The 23,447-nt window shown below is 31.7% G+C and overlaps 1 protein-coding gene across 1 annotated transcript; it reads right to left on the reverse strand.

Annotated features, from left to right (window-relative positions):
* Positions 1-1,795: 1,795 nt before the first annotated feature.
* On the reverse strand, positions 1,796-23,120 carry LOC126893529 (retinal homeobox protein Rx1-like). The gene is made up of 3 exons (XM_050663835.1): positions 22,860-23,120; positions 12,847-13,232; positions 1,796-2,389 (listed from the first exon to the last, which is right to left on the reverse strand). Exons 1-3 carry the CDS (start codon positions 23,110-23,112, stop codon positions 1,961-1,963), a joined length of 1,068 nt encoding a protein of 355 aa, XP_050519792.1. The 5' UTR covers positions 23,113-23,120; the 3' UTR covers positions 1,796-1,960.
* Positions 23,121-23,447: the final 327 nt, after the last annotated feature.

Consider the following 23,447-nt stretch of genomic DNA (forward strand, 5'->3'; position numbering starts at 1 on the left):
TGATAGTAGCCACTTCATCAACATTGACTTTATGATTATCTTTATTTAAAAATCATACTGAATTTAAATTTTATTGCTTCACTTTTTTTTTTGGCATAGTATCGTTTTTTCAATATCTTTTTAAGAAATATTACTCTTAATATATATATATATATACTCTACAAGATATAATAATTTTCATCTTCCTAAAAATTACTTGGATTTATTATTTAATATTAATTTGTACATTATAAAATCTTGATGAATTATTGAGAAGCTTTATAATAATTGAAATGATTTAAATATTTATTAACTTAATGGTTATCTAAATAAATTAAAATATATTATATTGATACAAACGAAAATGTCACTAAAATATCTGTAAACAATTTATCTGGCCATAAATAATCTAATGCTGATTGCAATATTAATACCTCTTTAAATCTATTAAATAAAAAATGCTGATTATTGACCATCCATTCAGCATTTAATGAATACTCTTATTTTCGTTATATAGTTTTAATTTAAAAATTTAATATAAAACACAACGATACAAAACGTTTGCGGGTGCAAACTGACGTTTTAAAACGGCTGACGGAAAGTGGCAGCGGTAGCAAAATGAAAACAGAGTTTACTTACGAACGCACGCAGAGGGTACCACGAGAAGAGGTAATTTCATGGCCTGGAGTCTGAATGAACCGCTTTTAAAGGCTTTTTAATCCAGATGACTTGGTTTTCGAAGTCCCCTCAAAGGTTATCAAAGGCCGGTGTCCTGTGCGCTGGTTGTTTTTCCGGTTCTAGGGAAAAGCTAATAAAATGCTAATTCACTGTTTGCCGCCCAGTAATGAAGAAGTTTTAAGCACACCAAACGACAGCTTAACGTTACTGATGTGATGTTGACGCCATAAACAGCAGAAAGGGGCGCGGTGAAGAATAGTCGAGTACGATAAATGAAGAATCTCTGAGAATACACAGCCCTTTGTCAAATAATTGTAATTAATTGGGTTTGGTGCTGTTTATATTATACATGGAAAGTAGCTAAACGTTCACGTAACTTTCGTCAACAAATGAATTTTAATTCTTCGACAGATCGGTTTTTTTCCGACAAAAATAGCATTAAAATAAATTACCTATGCTTAATTTTTTTTTATTCTAATTATCCTATAAATTGCAGTATACCTTTAGTAAGACCTTTATCTTCCGGTCTTTGCGCTTGTTTATTATTTAAATTTTAAAACATAAATTAGCAGTTGAATTAATCATGGTGTATATTTTATAATTATTTCAATAAAATACTCGCAGATTCCAAATGACTAGTACATTATTATTAAACAATTGTAAGAAATTACAATACATTTTATATTACAGTAAAAACAACAAAATATCTAAATCTAGTATTTCTATTAATTTTTTATGGTAATAATATTTTTTTCACAATTTTTTTCATATTTACGTAACAAAAAGTGTACATGTATTTTTTGCACAATCTAATTACGTATTTGATTTTTACAGTTAAAATAATACTGAGGTGTTATGAACAGTTATTTATACAATTTATAGTTATTAATAATGTTTGCCTTTTCGATAATTTTATTATTATTTCTATATAGTATTTACATACATGACAATGTTGCACTTTGCAATACTTTCTAAGATATGTTATGTTACATAATTAATGATTTATATCAGTTTATTAAACAAATAATATTATAATACATGCCATGAAAATATTACGATAATATATTCAGATTTTACATTACTTTTTACATGATTAATCGACACCAAATGCTGAAAACATTCCACGGGTATCGAAAATTTAAGTAAGTTACTAATAATAGTTTACAATCGGGTGGGTTTGGTTGTTCAAAGTGTCAATAAACACCGTACCGCATTTATTCGGAAATTCGAATTCGCTATGTTTTACTGTGTTGGTGTAATAACACCAAACTCTAATACTCTTATGTACATACAAGACGAGATTTTAAACCATTTGCATCCCCTTCGTAATAGACTCCATGTGTTCCTTTGCTTTGAGCCTCAGAACTGCTATTGAAGACGATCTGGGGTCATTCGCAGCATGTTGGGTAGACGAAGTAGTGGATGATGTGGAAGATGGTGATGTTACGGAGATTTGTTGAGGAGACGGTGGTGACTTTATTGATGATGGACTGTGCACCACAGGAGGAGTTAAGTAGCTTGGGTAACCGGTCTGTGGATGAGATAGGAAACCGGGTAGAGCGCTAAGCAATGGTGGTGATAGCCATGGATCTACCGGTAAAGCTAAGCTAGAGCCGGGCATTCGTCCAAGCGATCCTGACATTGTAGAATGCACGTAATCATTGAGGCCCAACCTGGCAGCTTCCATTTTTTCTTGTCTGCGCCATTTGGCTCTTCGATTTTGAAACCAAACCTAGATAAAAAAGAACCGAATAATAATTACTATTTTTATTTTTAATCCGTCGTACAAAAATAATTATTATTTCTATTAAAGTTGACGTTATTTATGGTTAGAAAGCTTTTCAACTTAAAACTAGAATTTTTGTAAATCGTCTCCTGATAAGTAACTAATTTTGAGTTGTACGAATATAACATGGAGTATTTCCATTAATAAAATATAAAAGAGCACTCTTTAGAATGAAATACATTTTGTGGCTGCAGAAATAAAAACTCAAGTAGCTTAATTCCAATAAACGTTTAAGAAAACTTGTATTGTGTTCATAAAAAAATCGCTTGGATATTTTTTCACCATTTAGTTACTCAATTGATAATAAATTAACAGGGTGTAAGAAGTCTTCATGCCTCGTCATTTCGTTTAGGTGTCCAAAAAAAAAAAAAACGATTTTTTTATATTAAACATAAAAGATAGTGTAGTCGAGAAACAGGGTGGAAATAAAATAAAAATAAAAGTAAACTTAATAAAGCATGGCAAAGTATAAAACTAGGCTGTAGCTTGTTGAGAGATGAAAATAAATTGATCAGTATACAAGCTATAAAGGTATAAGAGTGAAGGAGAAGGAAAACAAAATACCTTCCGTTATTCACTTTGTATATCCATTTTTCTAGAACATAACTTAGTTTACCGATTACTAGAATGTAAAAGGATTTCAATGTGCGACCGTCATAAATAAATATTATATATTTTTTTCTTGTTTAACTAAAAATATTGAAGGTAAAAAATTGTTTTTTTATTACAAAAGGTCGAAAACACCTTTGATGTCTGCATTTATTTGATGCGTGATTTTTGTTTTACAACATGGAGTATTATCATGTTATTTTTTTAAGTTATAAAATGTCACGGCCATTTTGTGATTCATCTTATTAATCGAGTTGCTTAGTTTATCATGTTCTAATGAAATGGAAATACATAATATCGAGTAATAATCTCAAGGCATTACGGCAGGTTGAAAACCATTTAGCAGTTTTTCCGCAATAAATAACTTGAGCAACGACGAGGGTTATATTTTTTTTAAATACATATTTTCCCTTTTGAACCGGTAATGTAATTTACAGTGTAATAGGTTTTGTGGAATCTCAACGATAGCGGTACATTCAAACCTCGTTACTTAATTTTCTCTTTTTATTTTCAATTTAAGTTGGACGAATACAATAGCTAAAAGACTTAGTTATAAACGTTAAACATACTTCACAGATTAAGTGAATGTATTTCATGTCAAAAGTATTGTTTATGTTGCTATGTAGTTTTCAGAACCATATTAATATCATAGGTGCAAGAGAGGAGGCTTAGCTTCAGACTGCAAAAATTTCTAGACAGTAAAAACTAATAGAAAAATCTGTTTTTTTTTTATTTCAATTACCATATTCTCTTGATTTTTAAAAATCAATAAACTAATTATTTTTTTGGGTCCAAGAGATAAAAGTTTATTTTAAACTCATATCTAGACTTATACGTTGAAATAACTTTCTATTGACATAGAAATTATTTTTTTACGTATCACATTGTCATTGTATTTTCAAATTTTTTATCGTGTCGTATATTATACTGTATTAATCACATGTCATATTATAGTTACAAACTATATTATATTTGCAACTGAATAATAATTAATTAATAAATAAACTTTGTTTTGTTGAATTATATACAAGGTGAGAATAGCTTAGAGCTAATTTATTTCTTTTAGAATAATTACCTTCATATTATCTATTAACCGTGAAGTATTCAATTTTTTTACGTCCATTTTAAATTTAGTTTGATAAAAAATAATGTTATTATAAATCTGCTCTATGACGCTGCGAGGTCTTTGGTCTCGTAGAAAGGGGTTCGTCTCAGCGAGGGGTACTAACTGATTATGTGTTTTTCTCCATTTACTTATCCGATTTCGTCGTTATAATAACATATAATATAGTGTCACGGTAAAAGGGTCCGACGATTAGGGTTAGCGCATTTTTTTCAGACGATCTCCTAGGGTATATAAGGTACATATGTATACATCCTCTGTATTGAGTAATGGAAAAGTGACAGTAACAGCCTGTCAGAATGGAGCACTGGGGTTACATGAGGACGCGAGCAATGTTTAATTCACTAGTGCAACACGTCCGACTCATTATTACTACACTTGTATTGTGTACACATAAAGGGTTCTAGAGTCGTCTGTAAAAATTCACCGCCAAAAATTAGTTTTCATCACTTTGTGCGAATTTTTTGTACACATTAGAGCGCGGCGCTTCTTCAATATCATATTTTAATGCAATGTTCTCAGTACCTAACCGTCTATTATGTTGGCGAGTACCTCTATCTTTCATCTTCAGTATCTTTTACCAGTCGATATTTTTGTCAATATTACATTTACATTACAACTATATATTCCGAGTTTTGTTATTCTTTTGCTATTGATAATGTATCTTTTCTTTGTATTATTATCCGCCGCATCGCTATGCGGTTCAAATTACCCGTCCGACAAAAAACAACCGTATCGCGTTTCTTACACACGCCTATTTTAACACCGATACACCCACGTGTTGTACAAAAACCGTCAAATTTTACAGACGTTATATGAAAATTAAGAAGATTTTTTTACACCAGTACCTTATTTCTCGCGAATTTATTCTGTACATAAACGATATGAAAAGGTGAATTTTCGACGCGTATAAACTAACGAGAATATCATAAAAAAAACCCCTATCTTCTTTATAAAAACTCTGTCAATCGCAATAAAGGCTTCCGGAACAATAAACGTGTATTGATGTGCGACGACGGTCGTCCAGTGAGAGCAGCGAGTGTTTAATGTGCTTTTAAAAATTCAATTTATACGTCGTTTCAGTTTTGCAAATAAAAATCAATTTCTCATTTTTTAAACTTGCAGTATAAGTTATAACTATAAGTTCAGTAGTACACGTAGTTTGAGTTAACGTCATTTTTGTTTTGCTCTAAAATACATATGAATCAAATAAGACTTATAGATTTGATACATAAGAAAAAAAACAAACTGATTAAAATCACAATGGATGAGCTACATTTGTTAACTACAATTAAATTATAATTATAGTTCTTATACTAAAGAGGGAAGAAATGATTTAACACCCAAGAATTTGATTCAAATCAGATCTGTGATGGTTTTTGATATGTTTTTCTGCATAACTAATAGTGTTCTTAATATTATTTCAACATTTTTAAATGAATCGTTAAAATACAAGAAATGCCGTATTGTTGTTTAACATTGACATTAATATTGCTGATTAAATTCAATGAAAGATTAACACTGTATAATATAAAAGTTAATATTGTCATTATGAAATCGAAAACACTTAAAAACCACGGAATTTACAAAGATAATTGTTATTTACTGAAGCTGAGTCTTTTTTTCTGAACCTCTTGGCCAGTGTGTCCGACTGACGGGTTAAATATCCGGGGCTAATCGAGTTGCCAAAGGAAACCAATTTGGCCGTGAGAGAAAAGCAAGCTGCTTCCTGAGCAATTGATCTTAAACCCTTTTTTTCAATTTTCGACCAATTGATTTTGCTACTCACGTTGACAGGCAGTTAATTTCGGGCAAAAACGATTCGGTGTTGTTATACATATATATTATTTATTATCGCGTACCCAGCAAAGCCATAAGCCACTACTACCATCATCATCATTTCCTCCACTTCCACCACCACCGACACTACCCACTGCTACTTTTACCGACCACAATGCTTTGTAGCAGATGAAATGGAAACAAACAAAATGCTGGTTCAAAGGAGCGTGTTCGACATTTAATTAAAACCCAATCGAGCGCCGGCGAATGAGATGGTAGTTTCACTATGTTTATATTTGTTGGCACTATACCTTTTGCAGTATAATAAATTCAATTGGTATGGTACAATATGCATTTTAATAGAGTTGAACGTTTGGGTTTATTGGAAATAATTTATTATATATTTGTACGACTAACTCGTGGAAACGTAATTTAAATTATAATTTTATCGCGTTTAAAATGTACAGTTAAATTTGAGATTTCGGTTATCTTAAAGACCATTTTTTAAGTTTATAATACTAAATGATAACATTAAGTAAACCCGTCTAGATTAACATTTGGACTAGCTCATTTTCAACTTATTTTATTTGAACGGACAAATTGACTAATTGAGCCATAACAAATTATTGATATTTGTCATAATAAAATTAACTTTGTTTGGATTATAATTGAATTGTTTCAAAAATTCGTGTATAAAATTATGCGCATCGAATCGACGTAAGCGCTATTTTTTCAAGATTTTTGTTATTGTTATAACTATAGGTGACATATAAATAAGTTTATACTTCAACACGCCCGTGTTGTATTATGAATTCATTTGGGAATTTCAAATTGATTTTTTGTAATACATTTTTTTTTTTTTTAAGTAAAACTTCGAGAGCAAGAAAAATATTATTTACGTAATAAGGAGGACATAGTCAGTTGCCGTGTAAAGAAAAACGGCAATACAAATTCGTCACTGTAAAAACTTACTGGCAAACGTTTAAATCGACATTATTGAAAATCCGAAGTTTTTTTCGCGAAACGCTTGTCAGAGTAATATTAAAATAATTTGATATAGTTGTTTGCTTTCACACAGAAAAAAAGTCTTTTGTACTTGGCTTGTTCTCGTCGATGTTTGTGGGAGGAAAACGTCGATTCAGTTAAAACACAATAATGGTTGCCTAATACAAGCGGTTCGTATAATTAAGCCAATCGATTTTCTTACCGAACTGGTGACATTTCGTACTTGCCCTCACCGTGTGCTGGTGGCTGTTGCGACGTTCACATGCAGATCATTGCACAGCGACCCGACCTCCCGGCGGCAGCAGTTTCCCCATTAGACCCGAGGCTACTACTAATATAATAGGAATTAGTTTGTTTCTTGTTTGTTTATGTCAACTTAATAACTGCAATAAGACCGCGTCGACCGTAGCCACGTGCCGCACACACACAAACGAAGGGCGACGAGTGACAAATAATATATTATTACACATATACGTGTGTGTGTGCAGAAAATGATAATACATAGTAGTAATAGTAATAGTAATGTCAAATCCTAGTGATTTGCTGTGTTCGAACCTCGAGGCGGTTAGTCGTCACCGCTATCGTCGACTAAAGCCATTTGTCAACAAGATGGGTAAATAATATTATTTGTTCCTTCGCCGTTTTATGTCTATATGGCAGAAAAAAGTAAAACAAAACGTTTAATGTCTATTAATGAATATACAATCTAAAGTACTTTATTACATTTCTTCTTTCCCAGAGGATCAAACACCTCGGGCTACTGTTTCTTCTCGTGTATTTGATTCAATTTCTAATAAAATAAAGACTATACACTGTATATGTGCTTGTATATCAAATATGATTGCATCTAGATTCTTAAATGTATTAAAAGTCAATTAAGTTTATTTATTTAAGTAATATTTTTAGTAGATACGTATTTTTTCGATAAAAAAAAAAAAATAACTAACCTAAATAAGGATTAAAAAGAAATTTCATTGTATTTCAACAGACATGATAGATGACTTATCATATTTCAGAAACTGAATTTAATAAAAAGTGTTACTTTTGGCGAGCATTTTAAAGTATAGTCGTCATTTTATTGTGACGTTAGTAATTATGAAATAGCGGGTGAATTAAAATTAAATTAAAGAAGTTAATTTTATTTTGTGCTTACTATTCTTTCAAACAATTAACGAATGTTAATTAAAAATTTTGAAAAAGCTCTGTACTGTTATTAAAGTACATGAAACTTGTTTTGATGATTAATTAATAAATAATTATCCCTTTAATTGCATTCATTTCCGCATAACCATGTTACTTTAATAAATTGTTTATATTTTGTTTTGACTTCGTTAAAAACTTTATAAAATTATACTTTTATTAAAAATATTTTTTGTTTGTTACGTGCAACATTTTATGATAATGTTGTGCTATTAATAAATAAATAGATTAAGTAATTAAAGATTATATTATAGTTATTGTATTTTGTAATTTGCAATAGCATAACTACACACAATTTATTTTTATTTTTAAGTTAAAAAATAAAAACTAATAGAAATATAACATGGAATTGCCAAAAGCGTACCAATCGTAAGAAAATGGGCAGGTCTGGTGGAAATATAACAATTTTAATTGACAATTTCTTTGTATGTCCTCTGAAATAGTATAATTTATTTTATTACTTTAACTTTATATTTCATATAAAGTGGAATTTATATACACTGTTTGTATAGTGTGTAAAATAAAATAATAAAAATGTACATTTTATGATGCTTATTGCATCTAATTGGAGATTTGTAAAAATTGTAAATGCAGCAATCGCGAAACTGCAAAAAACCACATTCAATTTCTTTATCGATCAAAACTTTATGGAACTCTGTACGTTGCCGAGTTATCTTACAGAAACAACATGACAATTAATATTTGGCTAAAGAAAATTGAAAAAATATTTAAGTTGCAGAAAAACGATATCGATAGTCAAAAAGAAATTATAACTTATAAAAAAAAAAAATGATTTTTTTAAAATTTATATCAATTGAACATGTTATACTGATAATTATTATTTTTCCGTTATATTTTATCAATATAAATGGTAAAATGTCAGTGCGATCAAATGTTTTTCATTTAAAAATAAACAGTGATATATGGGTAAATTTCGATTTTATTGCCAATACAAAAAACGCTTATTACAGAAGAAAACTCAAAGTTGATTACATTATCAAAACTTGATCAACAAAACTCCAAATATTGTGTTCATGAATACAATGAGATGACTACAAAACTAACACTTAATTTGTGTATGTATTTGTAAACCAATATTAAAGAGGGGAATCGGCAGAGAATTTCGGTTTATTGAGTCCCCGGGGTGTCTCTATATATGTGTACGCGCATGCTGTAGGTTATTTTTCTCCTTTCCTATCGTTTGCTTTAAATGCGAAATTGCTTGTTAATCTGCCATTCATGTCCCGGGAAATGCAATTCGGATCCTCCCCCAGGATATATCCATCCCTCTTGTTCGCCTCCTCTTTCAGGTATACTTCTCCCGAAAGCTCATGTGCCAGATCCTTTTACAAGTTTAACGTCCCTATAACGATTCCTATTCAACTGTAACAGTTACAGACATAATACAAATAACACCACGAATTTTATTATTTATTTCTTTGTTAGTAAAATATTTTGAATACAGAATTTTATATAATTCTGTAACATAAATATAACATATCATAATTTTAAACATAAAACGATAAATGGTTTAATGTTTTTGAATAGTTAATTGATGCATAAAGTTAAGTTATTATTTTATTTTTTTAAGTTTCATTTAAAAAAAAAAATTTTCTGAAATTATAATATTACTATATAACATTTATACTTTATTTTTTTGTTAATTGTGACAGCGTTAATAGACAACAGAAAACTATTCTGTGGTATTTTAAATTTTGCACCTAGGATTTTGAACTTAATGGGCGTGTTAACCATTTTCTTTTTTACATTACCGGGATTATATTCATCAATATCATTGAAAAGCGAAGAGAGGCTTTTTCTAGGCAAAATTTATTAACGGCCATCCGAAAAAGCCACCCCTTTTCATAGAATTTGTACATTATAACCGCTTTATATTCTAAATGGTATACCCTGCACCAGTTCCGTCTACATTATGAACTCGGCTTAATTAAAACTTAGATTAATGATGGCTAAATCGAGTGTTAAATTCATTAAATTTTACAAAGCCCCACGGCACGTCGTCGGCTGGTCGAGCAGTAAAACCTTCAAAACCCCGGAGGGGCGGTAAGATCAGATGCTGCGGTGAAGTAGGTAAAATAAAGATGAAGTGGTTGTGCGTAAGAGCAATGGCGGCTCATCGGGGAGCCTGTAGAGTCGCCATTTTCATCGTGTTCTCTTACATTTCCTCTCTATTAAGTCTTATACCTACACCGCGGTTCATAATAGAATTCCTGGGGTCTCTTTGAGACGCCAAATAATAATATTAAACAAGTAAAGTTAAAATCAAATAATTAATTCATCATTGATTGTATAACAATGTAATTATTTGATTAGATTCATTATAACTTCATATTATTTCCAAGTAGACAAATTTTAAATAAATATATTTAAAATACCATTAATCATATGGACATTGTACATAGACATTGTATTATAATATAATATAATACAATACATTAGTATAATAATATTATAAGTAAATATATTTAAAAATAATGTTAATATTTTCTATATCTTGTTGTCAATATGTGAAAATTGTTTATCATCGTGTTTGAACATTTTTTTTATCTCGAAAATTTTTTTTTTTTGATTTCAAAAATGTATTTAAAATTTAAGTTTATAGTTAATATTATGTTATTAAACGATAAAACAGTTTGCTAACAACTCCTGTTATGAGGTTATTGAACCAATGCAATATTATATAATTACAAAATTAAAACTTGCTGTAGTTGCTGTTTTTTGTAGTCCCACAAATTCAATCAAAAGCACCAAATGTCAATAACATAATTAAGTTAAAGTAAAAAGGAAAAGAAAAATTTAATGAGAGCTATTACGGGATTTAAAATTTTTTCCATTAAAGTTTACATAGTTTTATATGAAAATTATTGTAAATTATATGGCATAAGAAAAAAATCTTTACTTAAATACCAAACAAATTTTATCGAATTTTTCGTATTCATAAACACAATAATTATGCTATGAAACTGGCATAATTTATGTATGATATAAGACTTCTCGTTTAGTAAAAAATAAAAAGAAAGTTTACGTTTAAATTAAATAATATTCAAAGATCTAAAAAATTACGAAAGCTACTAATTTATTCCCTTGAGCTACTAAATCAAACAGAGAGGAGTGGCTTCAACGACAAGGCCTTGCCTTCTATAGATGACGATGAAGCTACTAAGTAATTATTGTTTATTGTTTTTTTTTTTATCAAATTTCATGGATATAAATATAAAATAACTGCATCGTAGGTCTACACTTTAAGTAAGTATACAGTGAATCAATTTTAGGTTGAATTACACTTTGAAACTGATATGGTAGTAGTTGTAACCAAAGCAACTGATATAAAACTAATTGGACCGAGACATTACTGTAATGGAACTTATCGTTTGAATTATTCTTTTTCTGTATTTCAAATAGTTATTTCGCGAGTAGTATAAAAAATGGGACAACAACAATAGTTAATGAAGCGTTTGTTTCAAAGCTATTTTATATATATGTACTCAGGCCACTTATTCCGTACTTTGCGAGGGAGTTGTTGCCGTCAACCAGACGATAGAGCGTAACAAATAGTGTATAACAGTACAGGGCTGTGGCAAAAACATCTCGTGGGAATCGAGCCCAAGTGTGCTGGGCGTTTGGGGTAGTAGGTATAATATCCTAGTTGTCGGGCTGCGTTCAAACTTTATGTATCGATGCGTTGTTGTGGAAAATACGATTGTTTTTTTTTCGCGCTCCACGAGGTGCATCTTTATCCGGTTATTCTTTGCCCGACACATGCGTTTAACAACATCCGAAACTATATGACGTGGCCGATGACCCCGCAAAGCGTTAACCGTCCGCGTAGATGATGTGATGCGATTAACAGCAATTTGGAACTAGGCAAACGCCGCTGTACTGGTGCCGAGAGAGTATAAACTTGTTATTCCTACCGTAAATAATATCATAAAAATAGAGGTATAATATTGCAAAATATCATGTTGCAATAGTCCGTGTAATAATACCTGCGCCCATTATTGCCATCGATATTTTGTATTTATCCGAATTCATAGAACAGGACCCTAAGGATAATAACTCTTAAAATGTAAATACACTTAATCGAACGACAGTATACTCAAACAACATTTATTATCTATACGTTATCATTATTTTTTATTTTATTTTCACGCTTTCGACACGTGGTACTGTAATGTATTGCTAGAAATTTTTATTAGCTCTATTAAATTCGTGTATGATTTTGTCCTTAATGTATCGTATAAACTCGCCTTTGAGATAGCGCAGAGAACAATACAAATAAATTGTGTCTACAATCCACTGTTTAATCTAATGAAACGTTCTTGAGAGGATATAGTGTGCTATTGTTGACATTTGGCTCATACTTGTAGACTCCCTAATTGTGTTTAATTATAACGATTTAATGGGGTTAATTTGAACATAATTTGCATAAACTGAATTTAATAGACATTTATTTGTAATAGCATTTCGTTTTAATTATCTTATACTGTTTTCTATTAAGCCAAAGCAATATCTTCTAGTCGTTTCAGCTTTTAATCATGTCAAACGTCTAAAGTACTGTTTTTAACGCAAAACTTTTTTGGAGGGTTACAACCAATTTTGGTTGTTATTGAATCAGCGATTTACTCGACAAAGATAATGAATTATAATAATTTTCTATGAAACTCACCTGAACCCTGACTTCCGGCAAGTTAACTTTCATAGCTAACTCTTCGCGACTGTATACGTCCGGATAGTGTGACTTTTCGAATGCTCTTTCCAACTCGTGTAGCTGATAAGTGGTGAACGTGGTGCGATTTCTGCGGTGCTTCTTCTTGTCGGGCGGCGACATGCTATCCGCTGCGGCTGCCGGAGAAGCGCTCGCTCGGCCACCCGACATGTGATCGTCGTCCGGTTCGTCGTCACTACTGTCGCATCCGACGCCACTACCGTCGTCCATTATGTCACTGGCCCTACGCTTCTGAGATCCGTTTACATGGGTTTGTTGGTCTAACGATTCGTGATTGATTTGTCTGGATGGCCGTTCCGTATCACTGGAATTGCAACTGTTATCACCTGTAATCAATTATTAAATACGTATCATCATAATGAATACCTTTGCGGTAATAATCTATAGACACTTTGGCCGAAACTGGACATTTGTATACCTTCAATAACAAATTAAATACTCATACACGTCACATTAATACTACTCGTTTTATAGCAGTTTTCGCGCGAGGCGATTTTGACAGAAATGAACCCCTAAAAAAATCCGTTTAAACGCTCTTCGTGTAGAGCATTTGAGTGTTACGTTTATTCGATTATCTATTTATTAACAATATAAGATTAATTCTAAACCGTTTTTTTTTCGTTTTGTCAAGTTTCAAGTGGTTTTCGAGTAGGCCAATCGTGCAGTTAATATACCTACTAAACAACCCTCTTGTATAATGCAACAACGTTACGCGTTTTATTTCGAATAAAAGAAAAATGTGCTGTTTACTCAAGGACCCGGCTGTACACGAGTATTTATATCACTGAAACTACACTCTATTTCGGGCCGACCATTATGACAATAAGATCCGATAAGATAATAATATTTGCTCGATACAGTCGACCTACCAAAGGAGCGTCGTACTAAAATAACATTTGCCTGTCATTAGTAGTAGTGATGGGATAGCGACGCATTAATGAAGGCCCGTAACTGCTTAAATGACTGTGGTAAAAATTGTAATTATTTTTTATTGAATTTAAATGGCTACCTCGGTGTTGTGTGTACCGTCTTCACACCCACGACTATGACGTCTAATTTTATCTCCATCTTCAAAATATTTCTTATAACAAAACCGAAACCTTTTAATTCGGACCACATTACATTAATTCTTAATCGATAGAAATCTCCTGGCTAACATCAATAAAACCGGATAGAATGAAATATTATCATTAACATAATCCAAACGCCACCGAAAGTGTACAATAATAATTGTTGTATAGATATTGGTAATATCTGGTCGTGCGCGGTAGCACTTCAGTCGCATTACTGTTGTGAAATAAATTAATAATAACCATAACAGATAACAGTAAAAACGGTTTTTAATGTGAACGTTTTTATTTTGTTGGGCTCGTGTAACAGCTAGTCGTGGCACGCTGGCGGGTCGCTTGTGTATAGTATAATAATTTAAGTGTTTCGTGTAAATGGACCAATGACTATGTATTTTTTTACCCTCGTTCCACTAGTTAAATGTATTTATACATTTTACTTAATCTCTGTACCCTCGACGGTTTTGACAAGTTAATCGATAGCCTGGGCGTAAATGTGGAAGCGGCTTCTGACTGTCGGCACTAATCACATATAATATGTATAACTCGATTTAAATTACCAGTCCAACCTATTAGTATATGTTTTATTTCAAGTTCAAACCATTAGCATTAAATGATTGCCGGACTCTATATTATTTTATAATTTATTTAAAATAACAATTTATATATAAGGTTCATAAATAGCCAATGGGTATTTGTATATAAATAAGTATAAAAAGTGTTTAATAATTAATAGTATGTGTCTTTGATATACGCGAGAATGAGATTAAGTTAATTTCGAGCAGACCAGTTGCTTGTAAACAAATTTACCAAGTTGATTCTCGAAATATTTCGTATCTTTATCAACCCACGAAAAAATCTCTTTATTTCATTCAAGTCAATATAATTAACAATGACCTAAATGAATTATCGTGACAGTTAAGTCATTGTTCGTTTTTTTAAGGGATATTTTAGTTAATAGAATTTTTTTCCCGGACAAATATACCGTTTCCTTCTGATGTTTTAGCGCTTTTTAATTAAATAACATTTCTCCGTCGGCCATATATTATTTGGTATTAGATTCAAACTACACGCATACAAAAACACACGCCGTTATAATTACAAACGCTATGGCGAGTGAGACGAAATCGATTTTTCATATACTTGCTGACATCGACAATTTTAATTAACTGTGTAAAATACTTAACACCTTTGAGAGTTCAGCGCATTGGGTTTGTAGCGGATGGTCAGCGATCACACGGCAATTCCTGAAAATGAGCATTCTATCGTCTGCGTCGAGCGTTTACAAAACATTTTTTAATCCCTCGTCACTAATCAGATTATCGCTATACCGACGTAACCCCGTGCACTTCCTCTTTTATAATCTGTCTTTTTGTCAAAAAAAAATACAACACATAAGTATATCCGGCCAATGCACGCGATACCCTCGTTAGCAGCGACTGAATTATGCGTTTTGCGTATGTGCGCGCACACGAATAGTGTGTATACCTAAAAGTCGTATACCTTCTGTTTAATTTTCACCCCTTTCCGCAGCCGCAGTCTTCTGTAGCGCGCACCAAACTTTTTCCATGTATACCATCATCGTTGTCGTTACTATTATTATATTATTTTTTTTATAGGAATTACAAACATAATTCGACACGCGATCCGTTTTAATAATCCGAATTACATTTAATTGGACGGCTACCGTCACGATGGTAAATTAGCTTCTCACCCGACTTCCTTTTCCCTCGCCGCACATGTCGAATGAGCATACTTTTTATCAGATTCGCCTGTACGACGGCCGTGAAAATACTCGAAGACTTTCACGATCGACTTATATTCAGTAATTAAATAAGCTGCCCTCGCGAAACAACGCTCTTGTTAATCTTGCCAATGTCTTGTACGCCATTACTCATCGTGACGCCCTGGCAGACATTAGGTTTCTATTACAATTGGATATATCGACAATTTCATTTGCGAGGCTTAAAATCTGTAATCCTAACGATGAAAATATGTCAAACTAATTTACAACATTGGTGGCGACAACATCAATAACACCGACGAGCACTTCATTAGGGATTAGGTTTGTTAACCGATGTAGTGTGCGGAGGGGTAAAAAAACTGTGCACGAATTTTATCGTGCACTCGACTCGGAACATATTTTATATATTTGCACTACTCCCCTGCTCGTCCTACAAACATACCCCAACCGTACTGTACTATTTGTGTGTACAGTTGTCGGCCCCTTTTTTTTTTTTGCACGTCGCCACTGTATTACCGTCATTACGATTATTATATTTACTGTGCCAGAGAGTATCGTTTTATTGCCGTCTAACGTCTGATAACGTGTCGGGAATTATCCTCGTTATTATTATATTGTATACAAGTTGAATTGTATTAGACGGCGGGGGTGAGTTACGGTTTTTATGTTTTCCATGACAAATGGTCGGAGTTACCAAGTGTCGGTTCACACGAGTTGGCTCAACGAGCCCAAATTACAATTCTTTAACACATATTTTGATACTATTACTTTTGTATGATTGTTCTAAAAATTGAAAAACGGACAATTCAATTTGAAAATTGTTGCGATCGTGTTTTAGTCGGATAATCAAATCTATTGCGTATTTTGCGCATATGTGTATAGACACTCTCCATAATTGTTAAGAGTTATCAGCTAATCTTATTCCTACTAAATTTATAATATGATTAGCTAGCGAAATTGACAAAAAAAACTCAATTCTCGTAAAAATTTAAAAGGCTGTTGTTCAAATACTGTATAATACAACATGCTTTATGGTATTATTCATAAAACATAATATACAGAATGGAACACATCCAACTCGTATAACTTTTGATCTACATAACATTTTATACTTTTTATTTTTAATCAATTTTTACAATATAGAACTATACTTAAAATGTGTGTTGTGTTGTTTTTCGCGATTACAAAAAATATTTAAAAAATTAATTTTTTTTGAAGATTTGAAGATAGCCATTTTATAGGTAAGTTTTAAAGAAAAATGTTGTCATTAAAAACTCTTATTTTAATTCAGTAGTTACGTTTATACAGCATTTTGAAATTTGTTAAATTTTGATTTTTTGTACAATTTTCCTCAATGGCCTCAAATGTTAGTCTATATTATGTAAAGTACGGAAGTAAACAATTATTACGTTATTTACTAGTAACAGTACGCGATATGTATGATGTATTAGATAAAAGATAAAATAATTTTATATGTTGCATTATAAAAATATAAACTTTTCATTTATTTTTCAAAGTTGACTCCCCTAAAAATTCCAATTGGCGTTTTTAAAAAAGTACGAATGTAATTAAAGCATATTATAACATAATAGAACGTATTATGTATGATAAAAACTTTTTTTCATATTTTCAATCATTCTCAAGAAATTGTTTATAATATAAAATTCTTATCATTCTGTATATTATTATTAAACATGTACAATTGATTATTTAAACTTCAATTCGTAAAATTTCCAAATACATTTTGGATAAACTATATAATAATAAAAACGTTTGAGGATTAGAAAATTCATTCAATACAAGACTTATTATAAATTAGATTTACAGAAAATCAGCAAAGGAATAAACGAGTATTGTTAATAGTCTAATTTGATAATATATGTACAATGATAATCCAAAAAAGTAAAAAGAAAATTCCTAATAATAATTTTGAGATACAAATAAAAGTTACCACTACGTCTAAAACTAATTTGTTTAATTATCCTAAACACGATTTAGATGAGGTTTTTAATAATTTCTGATACTGAGCTCCTGTATCAAGGAAAACTTAATCAAAAGTATATAATTTTTTTAAATTGTAGGATATGACATAAAAAACAAAATAAATGGATTCTTTAACCGTGTTATGGTTGATCAAACTTTCTAGTTGTTCAGACAATACTAGATAATCCTTTTATCTTAAATACTTACAATATAAATATATTTTTTTGGTATATTTTAGCTACATATATATATTCACAATTAATTATTAAGTACTTTTTTGGTTCATCCATTATACCTTATAGGGTCGTGAATATTGTTTATTTTAATGACAACATACATGTTTAACTAGCTAAGAGATATGAAATAATTTAATTAAAAGAAAACGAATAGTGGTCAACAACTTTTGGACCATTATTAGTATTTTTGTACCTAGATAAAACTAGGATAAAACTGATTTAACTTTGGTAGAAACTAAACTTATAATTATGGTTGTAAAACAAATCGATTAAACAATGAAATAAGCTTGTCTGCGTGTAGCTAATATTAGCAATATCTATAATCACTCAAGATGAGAATAATTGCAGTAACGTTGTTAAAACCCATAAATATAATTATGATTGGCGTGTAAACTTTAATATGATATATTGCCATTGATGAGATTGCAAATGTATTATATTACTATGAGTAATTCGAATTATAACTGCGGAACCTTGTCAGGTCTGCGTATCTCGTGGCAAAAGCATCTCGGAGATCAGCTTAAACGTACACATACATAAAAAAATATGCGCACAGAATGGAAACAACATTGGCATGCAATCCCCTCTGGTGGTGCTTCGGTCTCAACGGCCGTCGGTCGGCTGCCACGGGTATTGATACTACCAATTACGTTAACAACGGAGGATTGTACGGCACGACTCGGTGTACATAAACATTGGAAGATAGTGAGCAGGCTATTAGCAGCCGCGTTGGTTTATGGAAACAAAGAAAATCACGATGGGGATTTAGATTTGGACGCCGCTTTTCCGGATGACAGGTCCAACGAAATTATTACAACGGAAGAGGTCTCTAGAGCTGTCCAAAAATCCGACGTTTCCTTAACGAGCACCGAGCGGACTCTCGCTGTAAAAAGAAATTTTTTTTGAAAAAAAAAAAAATCGTAAATCCAGATTAGGGTGTATACACTTCCAGTTTAACATATGAAATAAAGCTTCTTAGTTTACCGCCCGACTGTAATAACGAATAAATTGCCACTGGAACGTTTAACCGAATGTGAAAGACCAATATCTGTTCTAAAATTCTTAAATTAGTTATTTTTCACGTTCTCCGAGTAAATGCAAAATTATTTTATGAAACTCATTTTTATTAACTGTTTTTACTCGATTCTTATTATTTAATTAAATCTAATTTTGCGAATAACACAATTTTCTCGTTAATTATTTAACTTTTATTTTTAACATTTTTTTTTTTTAATTGCTCAATTATTAAGATTTTGAAGAAAAAAAATTAAACTCTTAGAGAATTATGTAAATGTATGAATAGTTTTTTTTTTTTTACTGAGTGAATTAAAAATAAAGAAAAATTAATTTTTTAAGTAAATAACAAACTAATAAAGATTTTTTTAATTCATCAAAAGTACAAATAGTATTTTAATGTATAACTTTGTTAACAGTAATTAAACTATACGGTAAAATAAACTTGAATTTGAATAGTTCTAAGGTTCAATATATATTATTTTATTAGTTATGTAATAATGATTGGGCTAAGTCTCTTGGAGATTCGAGAGAAACAAAGCTATTTGGTTTATTTTCTAAATATTTTAAATACATTGAATATCAAATGCTTTATCAATAATAATAATTGATGTGTGGCTAGACACAAAGAAAAAATTTTTGAAAATATATGTATAGGGTATAATATTATACACCTGAACAGTAAACGTAACCGAGAAGAAAAAATTAGAAGCTTTTGATGTTACCGAAAGTTGCATTTCATGAAGCGACAGAGTTACAAAAGAAAAAAGTTTTGAGAAGAATTAAAGAAAAAATACAAATTTGGAAAATTATAAGTAATAGAAGGGATAATATGATAGAGCACAAAATGCGCCATAATAATTTGCTAAAAATGATTACTGAAGGGTATGTGGATGGTAAAACAGAAGGAGAAGGCATAAGAATGGAATACATATTGTAAGGAACACGGACATATGGGAAGTTATCGAGATTTAAAGGAGCTAAGTTTTGACAGAGAGACTTGGAAAGCTGCGGCCAATCAATCATGAGATTGATAGACAATACAAATATTTATATATTTTTCGTTAAAATATATATTTGTTATTTATCTGGCAGTAAAAAGTAGAATTCAAATCACTTTTTATCGTTGATTTTATGTGTAATTTGATATTATATTAAACCATAGAACACCTAGTAAAACGTCTATACGTTAGACACAAACATGATAAAATCAGTTTTAGAGCATATTTGAAAACAATATATTAAGTATTTAGTTTTAACATGAAATCGCTCCGAATAACTTCCTTTTCAGTAAATGGTACATGGGACGTGATCACTCGAATTTTTTTAAACCGATTTACAGAATTTTTATATGGGAAACCCCCTCGGAATTAATCAATACCTGCAGTATAAAGTTTTAAAAATATTAACAAAGGAATACTTTAAGAAAATGTAATCAATTTAAAATAATATTTAGTTGTTTTCTGTTAAATTTTAATAATTAAAAAAAAGATCAACATAATCATTTATTAATGAGAGTAATGTATAAATAATTGTGTTAACTAAATTGATTTCATATTTCATAAATGTTACCCGCCACTCTGTGTAGTTGTGAATTCACAACTACTGTGTCGTAATTAAAATATTATGTAGAGATCAATTTTCTTTAAATTTAGATCAAAATTAAAAATAAAGGGCAATTATGTAACTATTATGTATTAACTTTATTATAATAACTATTTAATAGTGTAATTATTTTAATTAGAATACTATATTTATTATGATAAGTTGTCTTAATTTATCGTAATTTTATTAAACAAACATGTTCAATTATTTTAGACAATTAATTATGTATAGTTTAACTATAAAACAACCGTAAATAACTTAATAAGTACATTTTATTAGGTACTTTAATATTAATGTAGCAAATTTAATAGAATTGTAAAAATCATAGAACTAGAACATGTTGGGGAACTAAATTAAATTTTATCCCTCTCTAAAAATTTATTTATAAGATAATATATATAATTTTATATATTTTGAGGATGCTAATTCTTCTACTAAGAAGCTTTAACCCTTTTTATTTGGACCCTTATTGCTATTGCCGCAATAGTAACACATTTTTTAAAACACGAGTACTGCAACTTTTAGTTGCAAAATCTAAATTATTGTTTTTTCAACGGTATTATTATTGTTTATAACATAAAACAATGAACAACAGATGACTAATGATGCAACACAACCTGTTGTACTAAAAGTGAAAAATTCTGATGGTTGCAATCTAATTTATTAAGTAAATTTATTTATAAAATTTACTTGCACGGAAATACGAATCGAGTTTTAACGTTCGCATTGGCAAAAACGCATACAAATAAATTTGGTTATCAAAATGAAAGCAACATAATAAACGGCGTATTAATTTTTATATTATAATTATTAATTGGAACGGCGGTAGCGATAAGAAAGGTTATTAAAATATTATGTTTTAATCAATTTAATTGTTCATAATTACAATTTTATTATGAGTAAACGACACGCAAACCGATTACGGCGTTGATAATGCACGAATTAGACTTGCCGGTCATTTCATGTTAATTTTTCAACTTAAATATCGCTGTATAATTAAATTTATTTTTTGTGCATTACCGAATAGTTCTCCTAAAAAAGTTCCTGGAACCGTACGAGTTTTCCGGCAGCGGTATAATTGAGTAATTGATTCCGCGCGGTACGTTTGTGCATTTGTCCGACAGACATTTAATGACAATGCATCAGTCGTATATAATCGCGGGGAAAAAAAAACACGTCTAAATTACTATCGTAAAATTGAAATTACTTTATGGGCTCGTGTCACGCGCTACAGAAATCAGCTTTGGAACTTTTTACATGTGCGTTTTGTACATCAGGACGGTCGTAAGTAATTTACTTTATTTAAACAAACGTTTACCGTGTAAATATTATTATTATTATTATTGTAATGGCAATGTAGGCAAATACATGTATTACTCGCCGAAGGCTGTGTAGTTGCCGTTAGGCGGTCTCGTACAGGCGGATCACAAGCGCGACCGCACAAATGCGAAAAACAAGGGAAATAACTGCGGTAATTATGGACGGAATGCCACGTAATGTGTATTAACGAGCGTGCGGGACGTTTAAAGTTTTAACGTATCGAAACGAAAACAATGGTCGTAATGGACGAAACCGAGGGGAGAGGAGTAAAGTGATTAAAAATAAATGAGCTTGAAAACGAATTTCCCCTTCGGTCTCGCCGTTTACCGAAACAATTACCACACCGCGAGACCGAGGGATTTTGCTGATAACCGCCTATGCTTTCATGCCGATGTCGGTGTCGACCTGTACGCGGCCCAATACTCGTCCGAGACGTACCCTTTGCAGTGTGTGCACAGTACATTTACTGCTCGACTATGTACACGCATAATCGCATGCGTTTTGTTTTTCTCGTTAAATAATCTTACGGTTTACATTAACCGTTTGTGTGTGTTGCGTAGTAAGAGTTGATACAAAAACAAATGACTACTCATTTATTAGCGAGTTTCAATTGAAAACGCAAAAAACGCGACCAGATAGTACAATGTGCATAACGTGTACGCGGATAAATTGTCGTATCCGTAGCGGAAAATGGAAATATTGTCTAGGCCGATAACTTATTACTAATAGGTTTTTTTTAGCGCGCAATGAAAGTGTTATTGTTAAGGTCCGCCGCGCAATTCGTTCATTGCTCCTAATCTCACTCCATTTAAAAGTGGTTTTAAAACCACACTCTTAATAAACGATTCCCCGAAAACTATTAATCTAAATACGAGACATTTGTAAGACACTCGTTAAAGTCAAACGCGCCGCCAGTTGTTTATAGATCTATTGAATACGTCGGTATGAGAATTAACTTAAGGTTTGAGTGAATGTATCACTTACCTCCGGATTCTTGGTCCTTATCTTGGTCCCGGTTCAAGCCGAGTATCGCATCGATCGTGTGATGTTTTGGAGCTGGCACCGAGGTTGCCGCGTTTGCGGCGGTCGGCCTGTGTTGAGGTCCTTGGAAAGCCAAACCAAGCGCCGTTACCGCGGCGTGATGTCTCCTGATGAGCATTTCGATGTTGGCGCGGCTGTACGGTGGCATTTGCATGGCGGCCGATACTTCGTTGTCGCTGTTACTATCAGTTTCCATTGTCAGCGCTGTAATCACACAAAGTATAGACTCGGGTTAGTGCGGCGTGTTTTTGTGGACGATTCGAGTGATGTGTTGAGCGTCTAACGCGTCAAGGTGACTGATAAATGTAACAAACGCATAAAAAAATAATACCGATAGGAAATGTTCTTGTGGTAAAATATATAATTTTGATGTCAAAGAGAAACGACCACCAAGACGAACGGACTACGACGGCGATCGTGGTCCTACTGTTCGAACGACGGTGTGCCAGGCTTGGCGTGCCCGGGGTGAGAGGCGCGGCTTGTTGAGCCAATGGCGCGGCTCCGAGCACCCCTCCGTTCAAAATCATTACC

Source organism: Daktulosphaira vitifoliae, unplaced genomic scaffold, assembly GCF_025091365.1.
Source record: "Daktulosphaira vitifoliae isolate Bord-2020 unplaced genomic scaffold, ASM2509136v1 Scaffold_1, whole genome shotgun sequence".
Taxonomy (NCBI): domain Eukaryota; kingdom Metazoa; phylum Arthropoda; class Insecta; order Hemiptera; family Phylloxeridae; genus Daktulosphaira; species Daktulosphaira vitifoliae.